The following is an 18,755-nucleotide window of genomic DNA, read 5'->3' as shown; positions in this document are numbered from 1 at the left end:
CCTATGTCATTCCCCAGTTGGTAAAGAGGGAACGTGATGTTTAATGCGGATTCTGGATTATAACGTCTTTCTCTTGAGTTTACCAGAGGTAAAGTAAATCTGTTTGTGCCTCTTAAAATTAAACGCCTGAACCCACGCATTGCACCTGTGACAGTTCGTTCCACCAGACCATTTTGGCCACATTTCCAAGCCCCAGGAGTGTGCTGTAACGGATGATCTGCTTAGCTTACGAAATTAGTCACGGTGGAAAACATGCGAGTCTATTAAATGTTTAAGTAGAAGCAAGCTTTTGACGCGCGGATTATGCTATTCTCATGTCAGCAGGATGTAAAGACTCTTCTAGGCATCATAGCCTCGATGTGAGGCCATTTGGAAATTTTCACTAATTCAGCAAATTTCGAGAAAATCCACTGTGAAGCGTGAAGTTACCCGATAATTCGATTAATACCGTCGTTATTACTATCATTTTCTTCATACCGCTGCTGAAACACATGTGTTTGAAGATCATTTAATGCCTTTTGGTCATTATAGAAGTAGTTGTGCCCAAGAATAGGTTCTTTTCCTGTCACGGAATCCTTTCATCTTAATATCAAGCGTCAGAAATTACTCATAGATTACATTAAAACTAAAGTAATTGATGAAGACTTTACTTGAAAACAAAAACGCGTTGCCTTTCTTCATTTACTAGCGCCTAGAAATGGCTGTCGAATACTGCCAAACCAAAAGCCAAGGAATCTTACTGCCTTCCCATATACGTCGCTGTCATTTCTCCCACATGATTAGGCCGACGTTACCTGCTGAAAAACACGCATCTGATTCATTGACCATACACTTAGTCGCTGACCATAAATTCTAGCTCAGAGTGACACCAGTATAAGTTTTCATTATGTATTATTAAGCTCTAGCATGAGGACACCTATCTGCTGGTGGATAATAATTTTGAATTTTAATGTATTTTCTTTCGTTGTCAACACTATCGATATATGACGTTTTTGACTCCCAGTGAGACACAGAACTATTTGCGAGATCACTGTAAGTTCAAGGATGTTATTCCGAACTGCTGGTGGAGAAAAATTCAGTAGCTGACGTCTCTTTGTGTGCAGGCAACAACGATATTTATGGGGTTCGATTCCCAGTCACCACTGAACTCTTCGTCATATTTTACCTAGTTCAAACATGCTCACATGTCGCTGCTGGTGTAGCAAACCCATATTTAATGTTCGTTTTCTCTGGAATATAACAGCGATAGGTGACACTTTGGAGTCCTGGGAAGGAAAAAATTTATGTTTCATCTCGTCATTTCAGTTAGAACATCTAGCTACTGCCGCGAAAAACCGATATGGCACAGTAGATTGTGCTTCGATAACAATCCGATTAGGTTTTGGGTTCGAATTCCTGTCCAACTCAAAGCTTTACCTCACGGCATCTCAAGTAAGTTACCTGTGAAGAAGAAATATTTAACATCTCTCGTAGTTCGTTAACAAGGACAGTAGATGCTGGGTAGGAATTCGCGTCCGTTAAAAATGTATACGTTATGTTATTTTAAGTTGATATTTAATAACTGATACTGTCTAAAATCGAGGTATATCACTCTCTGTACGCTTCGTCAGGAATGACTGTTAGTTTCCGTCAATCGCGAAGGCTTAGCTTAGTCTGCATGACCTGGGTTTGTATCCATATGCAGAACGAGACGGTTCGTCGTGTCATTTGAAGTTCAGACATATTCTCAACTAGCTCCTCGTGAATAAGTTAAATTTTTAATGTCATTTTGTGTTAAATAATAGGTACGGTATGTTACATTGAAGAGGAAATCATGAATACGACGAACTTACTATGTGCATTACCTATCTGACGTAATAATGATAATGGTAGCATTTCAGGTGTGTCATTTATTGTAATAAATGTGAGCTTATAAGCCGTAAAGACAGTCTTATCTGTGATAAGGTGTTCCCTGATATTTGTGTTGCCTTGGTATTACTTTACATCTTGAGTTATTGCGATACAGAGCAGTGTTTTCTAGTGGTAACTTGTTGGAACCACTTTCAATTGTCAAACGACTGTACCGAGGAGCGATTAGAGGACCTGCTAGACACCTGCGTTATGTGGGTTGCATGCGAATCAGGCGAAATGCAATTCAGGTCGTTCGGATTCTTTTGAGCGCGACTATACATAAGTAGCTTTAAAATAACCTGCTCGTCGATTTCTCCTGTGTTTCTCAGCAAAAATTCTATATTTTTTGTAGTTTTCTAATATTACATGTTAAGTAACGTTTGTTCTACGCAATAACGAGACTGCTTAGTAAAATAGGATGACGTGTGATGTGTAAGTGGTGGAACACACTCTTGACTGAACTGAATTACATTTTGTATTTTATTGTCAGTTGTTCACATCTTTGTACTTATGACAAGATGATATACGCAATACATTAAAACTTTGCTGTAATCAGGAAGCGACCCACAGCCACTGTTAGGCGGTGATGTACTGGTTGATCCAGTCCACATAGCTGGACACGCGCGTGAATACGTCTGGATAGGGTGGCTCGCCGCAGTTGTAGGACCACGACACGATGCCCACCAGGACTCCCTCGTGGAACAGCGGCCCTCCAGAATCAGCCTGTAGGTATCATTTCCAATGTAAAATTTTCAATATTTCAAAGTGCATAATTTTGCTGTATTTATATGTGGTGTCTGTTCTTTCTGACATCATTCTAGTTCTGAAGCCACTGTGAGTCAAAGCACACAGGAATTAAAGACATTAGCTGCCAATAGTCACTGATTTATATCAATGGGGCAAGCTGAAAATTTGTGCTGGATCGGGCTTCGAAGCAGGGTCTCCTGTTTACTAGGTAGATTCGCTGACCACTACGTCGTCATGGCACGGACTATCCTACCCCACCTCCTGTCGGACCCAAATTCTCAGCTTATCCACACATTCCCCATTATCCTCATTACTCGTGACATTTCTCTGATTGCTGTAAGCGTACGAGCTTGGTGTGCATCTATACTGAAGGAATCATTGGCTTTTCTCGCCTTAGTTACATAGAGGGTGACAATTACAGAACCATATAAGGAAAAACGTAAATTAGTTACAAACTGCGGCGTACACACACCTTATCTAACATGTTAACGACACTACAGATATTCAGATTTAGGTTATGACATGCTCGATATGCCTGCCATCATTGGCAATGATGTAGCGCAGATGAACAGCGAAATTCCGCATGACCCGCTGATGTGTCGGAACATCGATACTCTCGATGACCTCCTGAGTGGCCGTTTTCAGTTCAGCAGTGGCTTTGGGGCTATTGTTGTACACCTCCTTTTTAATATAGCCCCACAAAAAGGAGTCGCGTGTGTTCAGATCTGGAGAATATGGCTGCCAATCGAGGCCCATGCCAGTGGCCTCTGGGTGCCCCAGAGTCAGAATGCGGTCGCCAAAGAGCTCCTCCAGAACATCAAACGATCTCCCGCTTCGATGGGGTCGAGCTCCGTCTTGCATGGACCACTTTTTGTCGAAATCAGGGTCACTTTGGATAATGGAGATGAGATCATCTTCCAAACCCTTCACGTACCGTTCGGTAGTCACCGTGCCGTCGAGAAATATCGCACCAATGAGTGACTCGACATTACACGCCACATAGTCACCCGTTGAGGCTAAAGAGATTTCTCGGCCGCGAAATGCGGCTTCTCAGTCCCCCAATGTGCCAATCTGGCTAGTGACGAACCCATCCAAATGAAAGTGGATTTCGCCGCTAAGGCAAACCATACGGCGCATACTAATTCCCAACACGCCCCGCGGCCAACCGTGCAGTTTGAACGTCCAATGCAAAACGTTCAGAAGTTATGACGATTTTACTTCATGTAGTTCAATAATTGTCACCCTGTATGTCTGAAAGACATATATAGGGTGGTCGATTGATCGTGACCGGGCCAAAAATCTCACGAAATAAGGGTCAAACGAAAAAATTACGAAGAACGAAACTTGTGTAGCTTGAAGGGGAATGGCGCTTTGGGTGACCCGCTAGATGGCGCTGCCATAGGTCAAACGGATATTAACTGCGTTTTTTTAAATAGGATACCCCATCTTTTATTATATATTCGTGTAGTACGTAAATAAATATGAATTTTTTAGTTGGACCACGTTTTTCGCTTTGTAATAGTCACAAACATATGGCTCACAATTTTACACGAACATTTTATTTCGGTTGTTCAAAAAAATGTTCAAATGTGTTTGAAATCTTATGGGACTTAACTCCTAAGGTCATCGGTCCCTAAGCTTACACACTACTTAACCTAAATTATCGTAAGGACAAACATACACACCCATGCCCGAGGGAGGACTCGAACCTCCGCCGGGACCAGCCGCACAGTCCATGACTGCAGCGCCGTAGACCGCTCGGCTAATCCCGCGCGGCTTCGGTTGTTCCAATGTGATACATGTAGCTTTGTGAGCGCATGCTGTTACAGCGTGATTACCTGTAAAACCCACATTAACGCAATAAATGCTCAAAATGATGTCCGTCAACCTCAATGCATTTGGCGATATGTGTAACGACATTCCTCTCAACAGCGAGTAGTTCGCCTTCCTTAATGGTCGCACATGCATTGACAATGCGCTGACGCACGTTGTCAGGCGTTGTCGGTGGGTCACGATAGCAAATATCCTTCAGCTTTCCCCACAGGAAGAAATCCGGGGACGACAGATCCTCTGAACTTGCGGGCCATGGTATGGTGCTTCGACGACAAATCCACCTGTCATGAAATATGCTATTCAATACCGCTTCAACCGCACGCGACCTATGTGCCGGACATCCATCATGTTGGAAGTACATCGCCATTCTGTCATCCAGTGAAACATCTTGTAGTAATATTGGTAGAACGTTACGTAGGAAATCAGCATACATTGCACCATTTAGATTGCCATCGATAAAATGGGGGCCAATTATCCTTCCTTCCATAATGCCGCACCATACATTAACCCTTCAAGGTCGCTGATGTTCCACTTGTTGCAGCCATCGTGGTTTTTCCGTTGCCCAGTAGTACATATCATGCCGGTTTACGTTATCGCTGTTGGTAAATGACGCTTCGTCGCTAAATAGAACGCATGCAAAAAATCTGTCATCGTCCCGTAATTTCTCTTGTGCCCAGTGGCAGAACTGTACACGACATTCAAAGTCGTCGCCATGCAATTCCTGCTGCATAGAAATATGGTACGGGTGCAATCGATGTAGATGTAGCATTCTCAACACCGACGTTTTTGAGATTCCCGATTCTCGCGTAATTTGTCTGCTACTAATGTGTGGATTAGCCTCGACAGTAGCTAAAACACCTACTTGGGCATCATCATTTGTTGCAGGTCGTGGTTGACGTTTCACATGTGGCTGAACACTTCCTATTTCCTTAAATAACGTAAATATCCGGCGAACGGTCCGGACACTTGGATGATGTCGTACAGGATACCGAGCAGCATACATAGCACACACCGGTTGGGCCTTTTGATCACAGTAGCCATACATCAACACGACATTGACCATTTCCGCAATTGGTAAATGGTCCATTTTAACACGGGTAATGTATCATGAAGCAAATACTGTCCGCACTGGCGGAATGTTACGTGATACCACGTACTTATACGTTCGTGACTATTACAGCGCCATCCATCACAAAGTGAAAAAAGTGGTTCATTCATATTTCTTTACGTACACCATGAATATGTAATAAAAATGGGGGTTCCTATTTTAAAAAAACGCTGTTGATATCCGTTTGACCTATGGCAGCGCCATCTAGCGGGCCATCCATAGCGCCATCTGGTTTCCCCTTCAAGCTAGACAAGTTTCGTTCTTTGTAGTTTTTTCGATTGATGCTTTGATGCTTATTTCGTGAGATATTTGGCCCTGTCACTGTCAATGGACCAAATGGACCACCCTATATATACATATATATATATATATATATATATATATATATATATATATATATATATATATAAAGCTCGAATTCTTACAGGAATCAGAGAAATGTAGCGGGTAATGAAGATAGGGGGACTACATGCGTAATGTGTGGATAAGTTGAGAATTTGGGTGCTAGGGTAGTCCGTGCCGTTACGGCGTAATGGTCAGCGGATCTACGTAGTACACAGAAGACCCTGCTTTGTATCTGCTCCATTGATATAAATCAGTGCCCACTGGCAGCTAATGTCTTTCATTCATTAGTGCCTTTACTATTTTTGTGTCATCAAAGATGTTGACAATTAACTACCTTACCCATGGCAGTAACATATTTTATTTATTTACTTATTCTACTAATGCATTTATCTTAACAGAAGTGATTAGGGCGCACATGCCCTTTTTTATATCCAACCGAACTACCTGGTGGGTAAACGTTACAATATGTATAGAACTGTATAATATACAGGCTGATTCAAAAGTAACTGTACACGTTTTGTGGATGTAATGTATGCATCAAAGTAAGAGTAACACTTAAAGCAACTATTTCAGAGTTATGCAGTAGAATAGGGATCACAAGTGCAACGGAAGCAACACAGAATTGATTCTTTTCAGAAAACAACGACGCGAAGAGACTTGAAATTCAGTTCAACTACGTACTGTATGTTTACCTCAGGACACGTTCAGAGTGATGCCCATAGAGATGAAGACACTGACGTGCTTGAAGTCTTACCGCTCCTGGGGGCTCCGCTCATCCCATTCCGCACAGTTCACTGCCGTAGTTGTGCTACATTCTCGATTACAGCACAATACACGAGCTCCTTACAACAGCCCCGAGGGTAGAAGCCCAGGGGTTAAGATCCAGAGATTTGGCGGCCCCAGCATCTGGTCCTGCGCGACTTGTCCACTTATCGGGATAAGCAACTTTGAGATATTCTCTGGCACTCGTCCGAAATATGCAGGGACACTATTGACAAAGCAACATCAGTCGATACGCAGGCGTACACGACACGCCAGAGCCTTTACTGGCCCATGGTCTAATGTCTACCACAAATGACATTATGTGTCATAACTCGGAAATAAGGTAATTTCAGGCAAAACTTTATGTAACATTTTATTCTTATATTGAACCATACATTACACCAACGAAGAGCTTACGGTTACTTTTGAATCGCCCCGCATAATGATAATAACAATAGTGAACTCATCTGCTGTGATTACTGTTTCAAGCAATATGTATAATAATAATAATCCATAACATATAGTAGTGAATATCAGGAATTTAAAAAATGTCGCCGATTCATCCCTCCTGGACTATATGTTGTATAGTGATATAATTGCATAGGCACATTCAGCAGCATACGTGAATACTGTCTGAAAAATGTGTTACGAATAGAGTCAGTAGCAGCGAAGAAACAACTTTTAACGTCATGTACGATGCGGTAGTTTTTCACGTATCTCATTGTTTATTACGGCATATCTCCTAAACTATGTGACGTACAATGTTATAATTTTTCAAATAGTTCAAATGGCTCTGAGCACTATGGGACTTAACTGCTGAGGTCATCAGTCCCCTAGAACTTAGAACTACTTAAACCTAACTAACCTAAGGACATCACACACACATCCATGCCCGAGGCAGGATTCGAACCTGCGACCGTAGAGGACGTGCGGTTCCAGAATGTAGCGCCTAGAACCGCTCGGCCACTCCGGCCGGCTATAATTTTTCACTTATATTAAGTGTGCTATAGTGCATACCGTCTGTAAAATGTGTCGCGAACATATTTAGTGGTAAAGAATTAATAAATTATAACGTCATGCCTCATACGGTACTTTCACTGTATGAACAGCGGAAAAGTAGCATGTGTTAAAAAAATTTCCTGTCGAAATAATTCAAATGCCAAGATCGCTTAAATACTGTTTACTAGATGACCGGTTTTAACACACTAAAGGTGCCATCATGGGATCTGAATGTAGCTTAACATGTATAAATGATTTGGATATAACGATACATTTATACATGTTAAGCTACATTCAGATCCGATAATGGCATCTTTAGTGTGTTGAAATCGGTTATCCCGTAAACACTATTTAAGCGATCTTGGCTTTTGAATTATTTCTGCAACAGAGTGATCGCCCCACAACACACTATGTGTTCACTGCAAAATTTTTCCTGTCGTCATTTAGTAGGGATTGTCAGCAATAAAAAGTTTCGTTAAGGTTTGAAATTATGTGTAAAGTTCGTTGAAAGTCGCTAAGTGCTCTCATTCTGAAATATTGGACGAATAAAGTCTGGGAATTCATCCACTACGGGTTATGCTCCTTTTACACCCCCCACCCTTATTATAGGTACGTGGTTCTTACCACCACAGCGATATTCGCCTGACAGTAAACTATATGAGTATCAAGTATGATTGAAAGCGGTCCATAGGCTTAGGAGGAGATGAGGAACACACACACACACTCACTGACACACACACACACGCACACACACACACACACACACACACACACACACACACACACACACACACACACACACACATACATTCGTACATTTTTATGATATGTATGGACTAGAGTTGGTTCTTATCCAATTTGTTGGGGGGGGGGGGGGGGGCATGATTACTCAGAAATTCACAGTTAAGCTCCTGGCAGAGGCTTCCTCGAACCACCTTCAAACTATTTCTCTACCGTTCCACTATCGAAAAGTGTTTGTGAAAAACGAACCCTTAAATCTTCCCGTAAGAACCCTGACTTCTCTCATTTTATTATTATGATAATTTCGCCCTATGTATGGTGATAATTTCGCCAACAAATTATTTTCACGCTCTTAGAAGAAAGTTGGTGAATGAAATTTCAAGAGAACATACTGCTGCAACGAAAAACGTTTTTGTTTTAATGATTGCAACCCTAACAAGCGTATCATATCTGTGGCACTCTCCTCCCTATTTCATGGTAATACAAACCGAGCTGCGCTTCTATCAACTTTTTCGACGTCCTCCGTCCGTCTGATTTTGTCATATTATGTGACCAATCTGCTCATATCTCCTTCGATTTATTTATTTCCGCTGACTGAATCAACTGAACTCCGACGGTCACTGTGCTTACACCTAAGTGTGACCTGCCTGCACCATTTTGTTTGTCTCCACAAGCTGAAGTACGAAACGAACATGTGGGTGTGAGGGGTGTTCGTCGCCATGGGATGAAAGAATTGGTTGACGAGTAGGAAAAGAGACACAAAGTGGAATTAAGTGAATGATATATGTTTCGTATGCGTCGTAGTATTGGGCATTAGTCAGTTACAAATGTGTAAATAAGAGAGCCACAGAAAATTACTGTTATGGTCGTGCGCAGCAGGCACAAGAACTGTATATATAACGTATACATAATCATTGTATTCCGGTTAATTATATGCTCCACTATATAACTTACTTTATACTATCACAGATCTGATTATGACTTCAATAGAGACATATTCGCTTTTAGAGTCAATAAACAGCGATGCTTACAGAACAATCGTTTGCAAGTCATAGGCCGAGAACGCCGAATAAGGACTATAGAATGTATCGTACTGGAAGTAAAGACGAAGAGTTTGATTCAGGACACTTGTGATCTATAAAACCGGGAAAAAACCTCAATTTTTCCTGCAGGGGCCACCTAAGCTGACCACATGAGCATCATGCGACATTTTGAATACCCTCTCGCCCTCTTTATGCAATCGGCTTAGTTGGCCAGATTTTTGAATTTTTTTGTTTAGTTTGTTAAGTAGTTTAAACTTTCCCAAGAGGGTAACGAGGAGAAAAAAGACATTTGTAAACATAATGCAAAAACTAATTAAGAAACAAAACGGTTTAGCTGACATAAAGTTTACGCAAAAAGTCAGTTGTACAATTTGTTAGCGCAACAACAACGTGTGCTTAACATTCAAGGATGATTTTAGCGAGAAAAAGAAATGAGCTTCAAACAGTTAGGACTGGCTAAGCTGGTGACGTAAGAGGTTCTAGAGCATTTTAAAATCTCGCTCAGAGTACATGCGCCGCAGTTTAGGTGCATTTTATAGGCGAGTTCTGTGCTGTTTCCCTGACTTGATAGACCACAGTGTCCTATATCAAATTGCTTCTTACGACTTATCCGACATCATAGTGGTACGATGTTCTACAACTGATACAGTGAAAACTTTCAAAAAAAAGGAAAAAGATACACCATCACCTATTCAAAAGAAAGCCGTACCTATGACTAACGTTCCTAGTGTTATTACACTGCCATTATTTACGAACATCTAGTCAAAATTCGTTTTTCAATTAGAAATTTCACGTTGAAGCTAAAAAATAGTTTTCACAAACAGCACATATAGACTGAAAATAAATGTGCACACAGCTCTAGAACATTTGCCATACTTGTTCAAATACTGAATGTGTAGCCACCAAATTTATGTTATATACACAGAGAACTGTACTCTATCTGCTGAGTTACTCATTATTGTCACATTTACTATATGGAGGTAATTATAAAGCAGTCAATATAATCCTTAAACACGATACGATCCATTCAAAAATTCACACGCACTGTTGCCTATGGTTAGGCCACCAACCACACAATGGTGTAGTGCTGGTTGCCGCCATTCGCATACGCCAGCCGCACTAGCGCGGGAGACCGACCACACCTGCGGCAGTAAACCCATCGCTGTAAAAAGAAAAGCCTCCCAACAAAAAAGGAGTAAAAAACAAGAGAGCCAGAAAACTATGCCTGTGACCAAAGCTGTGGCAAGTACACAAAAAAAAGCAAATATGAGGAGACTGACTCCGATTCTGACATCTTTTTAAAAATGGACGAAAGCATGGAGGTTCGCTTCAGAAATTCCACACCATAATCAGCACATGTAGGTGGAGGAAATTATATCTGCCTAAATTTAGAGGGGGAAAGACGAATTAATGCAGCTACAGAGATGTCCGTACCACACAAAAAATACTGGAAGATTACCTAGAAGTTATGTCTCTAAAGCCTGTGGACAAGGACAAAATAGTTTTCCAGTTAAATTAAAAAAGATATTTCTCTTATCAATAAGAGTTATGTGATAGGGAAATGGTCAATTCCTCATATTGGTACTGGGGGTGAGAAATATCAAACGAGGACTCTACTTTGTGCATAATGGTTCTGCTGATTTTCATGAAAGAATACAAGTCAGTGATTCTCTTTTGCGTATGTCTTTTTTCTATATTATTGTCAATATATTAAGTAGAATTGTAAATACTTCTTGCCCATTTCTGGTTGAATTCATAGTTGTATTTCTCTCCGACGTACGTTTCGCACCATAAATATTCTAGAAGCATCGCCCACAAAAAAAAAAAAAAATCCCTGTTATACACATGTATTATTTCGTGTATTCTCTACCTTATTTATAAGATCTCAATTTTCTATCTTTAGTGTACATAATGATATCACACGTATATTATATATTTGATGAAACATTATTAAGAATTTCTGTCCCAAAAAATACACTGCTACTATTTTTTCTAGTCTTCATTTGTAACTTCAGAAATTAAATACTCTGTAATAATTACAATTTTTCCCCAACAGTTACTCTTTTACTTTCAAAAATACAGAATAATTTTTTGATTTTGCATCATATTTAAGAGGGGAAAGGACGTCAAACGGGCCGACTTGGAGCACGAGAGGTACCACAGGACATTTTAATTTCCACTGTCTATGCTTTTACAATAAATTCATAAAACTTTGTCAGGATGACCAGGAAGGATTTACGATTCACACTCATAGCAGTGGAAGTTCAAAACCATAGTAAAATAATTTTTTTACATGTCAAATTTCATCATTTTTTCACTTACTATTGGCTGCATTTGTTGCTATAGGTACACTATTCTTCATAAGTAAGAGAAATTCTTCTATGAATTTTGCACAGCATCCAAAACATACTTACAGGTGTACGAAACTCTAGAATTTTTTAATTTATGAAAAAGTGAATGAGCTGTTACATTTTAAACTTAATGGTTAGAAAAAGCTCAAATTTTATAGTCTGTTTGTAAACACAGAGCGATAAGCAGGTGCGTAATCACTGAGGTCAACGCTCACACAGAGTGACTCCCATGTGGCTGATGCAACACGCTCAATAATTAAGTAAGCAATGAGTAGTTTTTTGTAAGGGTAAGAGGAAGGGAATAGGCCTACTTTATTTGATAGGTTTGGAAAATTCTAGAGTTTCATACACCTGTAAGTATGGTTTGCATGCTGTGCAAAATTTATTGAAGAATCTCACTTACTCATGAAGAAAAGTGTACCTATAGCAACAAATGCAGCCAATAGTAAGTGAATAAATGATGAAGATGCACACGTAAAAAATTTATTTTGTTATGTGTTTGAACTTCCACTGTTATGAGTGTGAATTCTGAATCCTTCCTGGTCATGCTGACAAAGTTTTATGAATTTATTTGTAGAAGTATAGACAGTGGAAATTAAAATATCCTGTGGTGCCTCTCCTCCTCCAAGTCGGCCCGTTTGACGTTCTACCCCCATTAACTGACCTTGCCCTGTACACCCTGAAATGTAGAAACTTAAGCTACATTTAGGCAACGTTTCCACACTAGTATCTGTGCACACTCACATTGCAGGAGCCAGCTTGCTGCTCGACGCCACCTGCGCAGATCATGGTGGGGTAGACCGGGTACTCGAAGCCGTCCCAGTAGAGAGACGAGCATAGCTCCTGGTTCCACACCACGATGTCCACTTTCTGCAGCTCAGCCGGAGAGCTTCCACCGAACTGTAAAATGTGTTACTTCTCGTTAGAGCGTCCCGAAACTACAATGAAACTGTTTACAGCTCGAGCCGTGGTAAAATTTGCTGTTTTGAAGAGCGCGCCACAGCGCGTAGTGTGTAGCAGTCGCCCTCCGTTTCTGGCGGTGGCACCGCTGTGGCAATCACAGCTTTGGTGTCTCCCTCTGGTGGAAAGCGGGAAAGTTTGCCTGTTCACGTGCATTTAAGGGGCGCTATAAGCTCGCCAGGAGATCCCTCCAAAACCCAGGCAATCATTGTAGGCAAAACCACCCCTTCCTTCCGCCTCCTTGATTTCTACATCACCATATATGGCCGTCCTATCGACCTCACTCCCACCCTTAAGTACCTTGGCGTCACCCTTGACCGTCGCCTCTCCTGGACTCCCCACCTCCAGACAATCCAAGCCAAGGCACGCTCCCGACTCAGTCTCCTCAAGCTCCTCTCCGGCCGTACGTGTGGTCTGGACCCCTCCACCATCCTCCACACCTATAAATCCCTCATCCGCCCTATCGTTTGTTATGCCCATCCGGCTTGGATCTCCGCCCCCCCTCCCTTTTATAAATCCCTCCAAATCCTTGAACGCCATGCTCTCCGCCTCGCCTATCGCATCCGTCTCCCCTCCCCCACGCGGATCCTGTATGATCTCATCCCCTTCCCCCACCTTCTCCTTTTCCTTGAAAGGATACAGATCCTGTACACCTCCCGTAAACTCGACCCTCCTCACCCGCTCGTCTCCCCGATCCTCACCCACCCCCGCCCGCTGCCGCGCCTGTATTCCCATGTCCCACCCGGTCTCCATCTCTCCACCCTCCTTACCCTCTCCCAAGGTGGCTTCCGCCAGCTCGCCCTCCCTGATGATGTCCTCCTCCCCTGCATCTACCCCTCCTATCAACTTTGATCCTCCCCCCCACCTCCTGTGTCCTTTCCTTTAGGCACCCTCCCTCCCCCCCTTTCCCTTCCCTTCTCTTTCCTTTCCCCCCTCCCTCCTCCCCTCTCCCCCGGGCTTCCCCTCCCCCTTCCTCCCTCCCCCTCCCTCCTTTGCCCATGGCATCTCTGCTCTCCCCTCTCCCATTTCCCCTTCCTCCTCCTCCACCTCCTCTCTTGGCAGGTCCCCGGACTCGTACACGCTCAGTGAACATTCGCGCGCCGGAGATCATCGCCATCAGTGTTTAGTATGTGTGCATCGTTTTGTGTTTCGTGCAGTTACAACTCAACTGTTCACATGTGCCGTCGCCGTTCTCCGTGTTTTGTGCGCCGTGTCTCCAAGTGTTAGTGTTTTTTTTCGTCCAACGTGAACGGCTTCTTGTTTGTTTTTTTTCTTTTTTTGTATCTCCATTTTTTTGCCCGCCGTTTTTTGTATTGTATATATCGCCTCTCTGTCATGTTTATTGTTCCACTTAAGGCTGAAGAGCAGCGTACTATGCTGCTGACAGCCCGCCTGTATAGGTGTTTAAAATTACAATAAAGGAAAAAAAAAAAACTCGCCAGGAGTCAGTTTGGACTCTCGGCTAGTATAGGCAGTTGGTCAGTCACTCGTCACCGGTTGCTGGTCTGTCTCTCGTTCGCATTTGTGCGGCAGTCAGTGTCTGGCTGTCGTCCGGAATGCTAATATGTGTTAGGCCGCCAGTCTGCTCGAGTTTGTTCAGGCAATGGCCATTGGCGGTTGGATCGATCGGTTGGTGGGTCGCGCAATGGGACACAAGATGACTTGTCCGTCTTGAGCGTCGGTGCATGTGAGGTCGCCACGTGAGTCCAGTGGGCCGCGCCGTATAGCGTGGGGTAGTAGCTTCGCGGCCGACACGAGAGCAACAGGAGCCAACCTACGACATCGGTCTGGCCGGTGCGAGCTGCGACGCCGTGAGATGGGAGATCGGCGCGCCTTCCTGCGTCCGTTGAAGCAGCTAGCAGCGGACGGTTCGGGAGAGCGTTTTGGGGGTGCTGTGCCATGTCTTCGCCAGACATCGCAATTTATTAGAAGTGATTCGAGATATGTTGTTTCATTAACTTGTTAAATTCTACTTGTTCTCTTGGTCAGTCTCTCGTCCCCAGCTTGCTCGTCTGTCTCCCGTCCGCATTCGTTAGGCAGTTGGTGTCTGTCTGTCTGTTTGTCGATCTGCCGTACGTTAATAGCTGCCTCTGTCATGTTTGTCGGATTCGGTGTTAACGAATTTATTGCTTAAGGTGTAAAGGCCGAATTCCTGAAATATGTTTTATCTTGCTTATCATCTTGAGAGGCGGTATATGTGTAATATAGAACATGTTTGTACATTTTATGTAAGACTGCATTTCATGGGTTTTTATTCGCCACCCTTCCACCATAAGAGTTTTCTTTAAAATCAAGTACCACCTTCGGTGGCAAGTTAATTTTTTAATGATAGTGTTTTGTACCATTTCCATCCCTCTTACGGTGTGCATAGTTTGTGTTTGTGTGAGTTGTTAAAATTTTTAGTTTAAAGTAATCTGGTGTGTTGCAGATTTGCATCAGTGTAGTCTTTCAGAGGTTGTTGTACGCGGTCGTGACTACGGCCGTGTTAAAAGGGAGCGGCAAGGTTCTCAGCCCAAAAGCTCATACTATATAAAAAAAATTGTTATTTCTGCCTCTGAATAAATTGTAACTTGATATTTACAGGGTGCTTTCTGATTATAATTTTAAATCTATTAAAAAAAGGGCTTTTATGAATATAATTTCCATTTATTAACAATTATTTTTTTAATTTGATTCATCAGTTACCAATTGGCAAATACTTCCACATTCACATAGTGTGATTAAATGTGTTAATGTTCTTGATGAATCGCTAGTAAATAAATTCTTAAGAAAAGGTTTTGAAATTAAAATTCACGGTTCAAAGCTATCGAACACTCACACTCAAAAACAGTTTCACTCCAAAGAGCTGAGTAAAACTGTCAAAATGTTTTGAGTAATTCACAAATCAATCGATATTCAACCCATCCTTGTAAACTGTTCGCTATTCAAAACCAATTTACACAACATCTATATGTGTGACAGCTTGTAGACTCAGATTGAAAGAAAACGGAGTCTGAAAACATACTCTTTATGAAACACAATAGATATTACCATGAAGTGAATATCAGAAACATGCACTCCAGAACACTTCTTAGAGGATATTAAAATGGGGTGCGTCGACCTTTCACCTTTGTGACGGCTTGAATGCTGCAGGGTACACTCTCAACGAGGTGCCGAATGTATGTCGAGGAACGGCGGCCCGTTCTTCCTCATAAGCTCAAACCAGAGAGCGTAGTGATGTTGGTCGCTTGGGGTTTGGAAGAAGTCGAAGTTGCGACTCATCCTAAAAATGCTCCATTGTGTTCAAGCCGAGACTCTGGATAGGCCAGTCTAACTCAGGAATGTTATTGTCTACAAGCCATTGTCTCAGTAATGCCTTTTTATACAGTATACGTTGTCATATTGATACAAACCATATCGTCTCCGCACTGTTGATATACTGGATGCATCACACAATGTTGTAAAATGTGTTCTTATCCAGTTTGTTTGCTTGGTGATCAGCTGATCTGAGTTTTGATTTAAATGTTCTGTGGAGGGGTTCGTGGACAACTGAGTGAAAAAGCGTCGGGTGATATTATTATTATTATTATTATTATTATTTTCTTTTGGAATTTAATTCTATTATTTTATTTATAAATGTAAACAATGAATTGTTTGGCAGCTGTACTTGATCATTCAACAGGGTTTTTCGTTCTGCTGATAAATCATCAAGTATACAGGCCGAACAATTCATTGTTTACACTAATAGATACAATAATAGAATGACACTCCAAACGAGGATTATTACTGTAGTAATAATAATAACACCGAAAACCTTTTCACTCACGTGTCCTTGAACCCTCTACAGAACATTTAAACCAAACTCAAAGCTGATCACCAAGGCTTTCAACCACTCTCTAACAGCTATTACATTCACATTCAACACTGTAAAACACAAACCATCAAACCCACCCCACACACATTATATATGTATACCGGGTGATCAAAAAGTCAGTATAAATTTGAAAACTTAATAAACCACGGAATAATGTAGATAGAGAGGTAAAAATTGATACACATGCTTGGAATGACATGGGGTTTTATTAGAACAAAAAAAACAAAGTTCACAAAATGTCCGACAGATGGCACTGGACAGCAAAACGTCAGTGACTACGCATGACAATCGTGTATAAAGTATAAAAGCAGCTGTAATGAGAGAGAGAATCAGATGCGCCAGCAGTCGTAACATGTTGACATTACCTGAAAAGGCGCTTTTAGTAAAGCTGTATTATCAGAATGGGGAATGTGCCAGTTCAGCGTTACGATCCTATCGCCATAGGAAGGGGATTCGAACGGGTAATAGGTCTGTCTGATCTCTTGTAAAGTCGTTCGTTCTAACGCGCCAAACACATCCCGGCTTGGAGGAAGAGACCAAACAGCGAGATCATCGGTCTCATCGGATTAGGGAAGGACGGGGAAGGAAGTCGGCCGTGCCCTTTCAAAGGAACCATCCCGGCATTTGCCTGGAGCGATTTAGGGAAATCACGGAAAACCTAAATCAGGATGGCCCGACACGGGATTGAACCGTCGTCCTCCCGAATGCTAACCACTGCGCCACCTCGCTCGGTGCGCCAAACACAAGCGGGACCGAGTGACATATTTTAACGTCATTCGTTCAAATTATTTAATTGAGCTCAAGGTTACTGTTTAATAAGAAATTGTTTTTATCATTATCTGAATTACAGACTCAACAGTTAGTTTTATACTATGACACTTGTTCACTCAGGTATGTGTATATCCAAAATTTTCATTTCTACAGCATTTTTCACATGAGTGATCGACTTGTTTTTGGAGCTATTGCCCTGGCAGTGACATTAAATCTTTGGATTAGGACAGAACGACGATGAAAACGAAAAACCAGACGTTGTTGAGTTCGACCCTGACTGAAACGAATGAACGAAGGCAGGGGATTATATTCACTGCTTAAGAAAGAACTGAGGCCCGAAGTTCAGCAAGAATTTCGGAACTTCGTGAGGATGGACATGGCCTGTTTCGAGAAGCTGCTGTCTATGATAGAAGATGGGATTAGCAAGTGAGACACAGCCATGAGGGAAACTGTCTCACATTCTCGAAAGTAAGAATTAAATCATTTGTTTAAACGTACCAGCCATGATCACGAATAAAATACCGATAAATGCACTGTTACGATGCAGGCTGGTTGAAACATTGCGTTTCCTGGGGAATCTTTTACAAGCCTGGTTTTTGGCCACATTTCATTTGGCCACAATTTCAGAAGTTGTTGTGCATGTACGCACTCGTCGATCACCGCCAATTTCTCTTTTCTGGTGTGCTGAAATAAAGCAAGAGATGCAATCAAATCAAATAAGAACTTACATAGGCTAAGGCATTACGATACAAAGCGAAAATCAGCGTGTAACTTTATATATACATTTCTCAGAAAGAAACGACTGTTGACTGGCAAAGAAAAAGAAACTTTTTTCTGCATTTATGTTATCCTACTTACTGAAAAAAAAAACCAACACAAAAGTCTGAAATTAGTCACTAGTCACTAATAATAAGCAAATAACAAGAAGAAAGCACTGCGGTGCCCCTGCTATTCACGTGCGAGTTATCGCTGCCTAGTGTGCATGCGCGGATTGACGGCAGTTTAGAACTGCTCTCTGTTCCGGCGCGCAGATAATGTGTCTGCTAGATGGCTGTTGCGCTAGACCAGTATCGTTCGCGCCGGATCGTCGTGTAATACTCCCTTTACTGGCCACTGGAGTCCCTCAGCATCACGCAGACAGCTCATATAGAAACCTATCATGCATGGACGTCCGTTATCATGTTGGAAAATGGCACGACGATACAAGCACAAGAGGAAACACGGGATGACTCAGCATGTCCGTGACGTACTGCTGTGCCACCAAAACCCCTCAGTAATTATCAGCTCTGACCTGAAGTCATACTCGATTGCTTCCCGCTCAGTGACGTCAGGAGTAACATCTCAGTGTCTCT

The 18,755-nt window shown here is 42.1% G+C and overlaps 1 protein-coding gene across 1 annotated transcript in view; it reads right to left on the bottom strand.

The window, feature by feature from the left end:
• Positions 1 to 2,412: 2,412 nt before the first annotated feature.
• LOC126456430 (trypsin-1-like) overlaps positions 2,413 to 18,755 on the bottom strand; it is a 108,842-nt gene continuing 92,499 nt past the window's right edge. The window contains exons 7-8 of the mRNA XM_050092183.1: positions 12,564 to 12,719; positions 2,413 to 2,613 (exon numbers count right to left, since the gene is read on the bottom strand). Of these exons, the coding sequence (XP_049948140.1) occupies positions 2,467 to 2,613; positions 12,564 to 12,719 (303 nt within the window). The 3' untranslated portion in view covers positions 2,413 to 2,466. The remainder of the gene's footprint in view (positions 2,614 to 12,563; positions 12,720 to 18,755) is intronic.

The sequence above is a fragment of the Schistocerca serialis genome, chromosome 1 (assembly GCF_023864345.2).
Source record: "Schistocerca serialis cubense isolate TAMUIC-IGC-003099 chromosome 1, iqSchSeri2.2, whole genome shotgun sequence".
In the NCBI taxonomy this organism is placed as follows: domain Eukaryota; kingdom Metazoa; phylum Arthropoda; class Insecta; order Orthoptera; family Acrididae; genus Schistocerca; species Schistocerca serialis.
The sequence above is the reverse complement of the archived record's forward strand: the minus strand, read 5'-3'. Positions and strand labels throughout refer to the sequence as shown.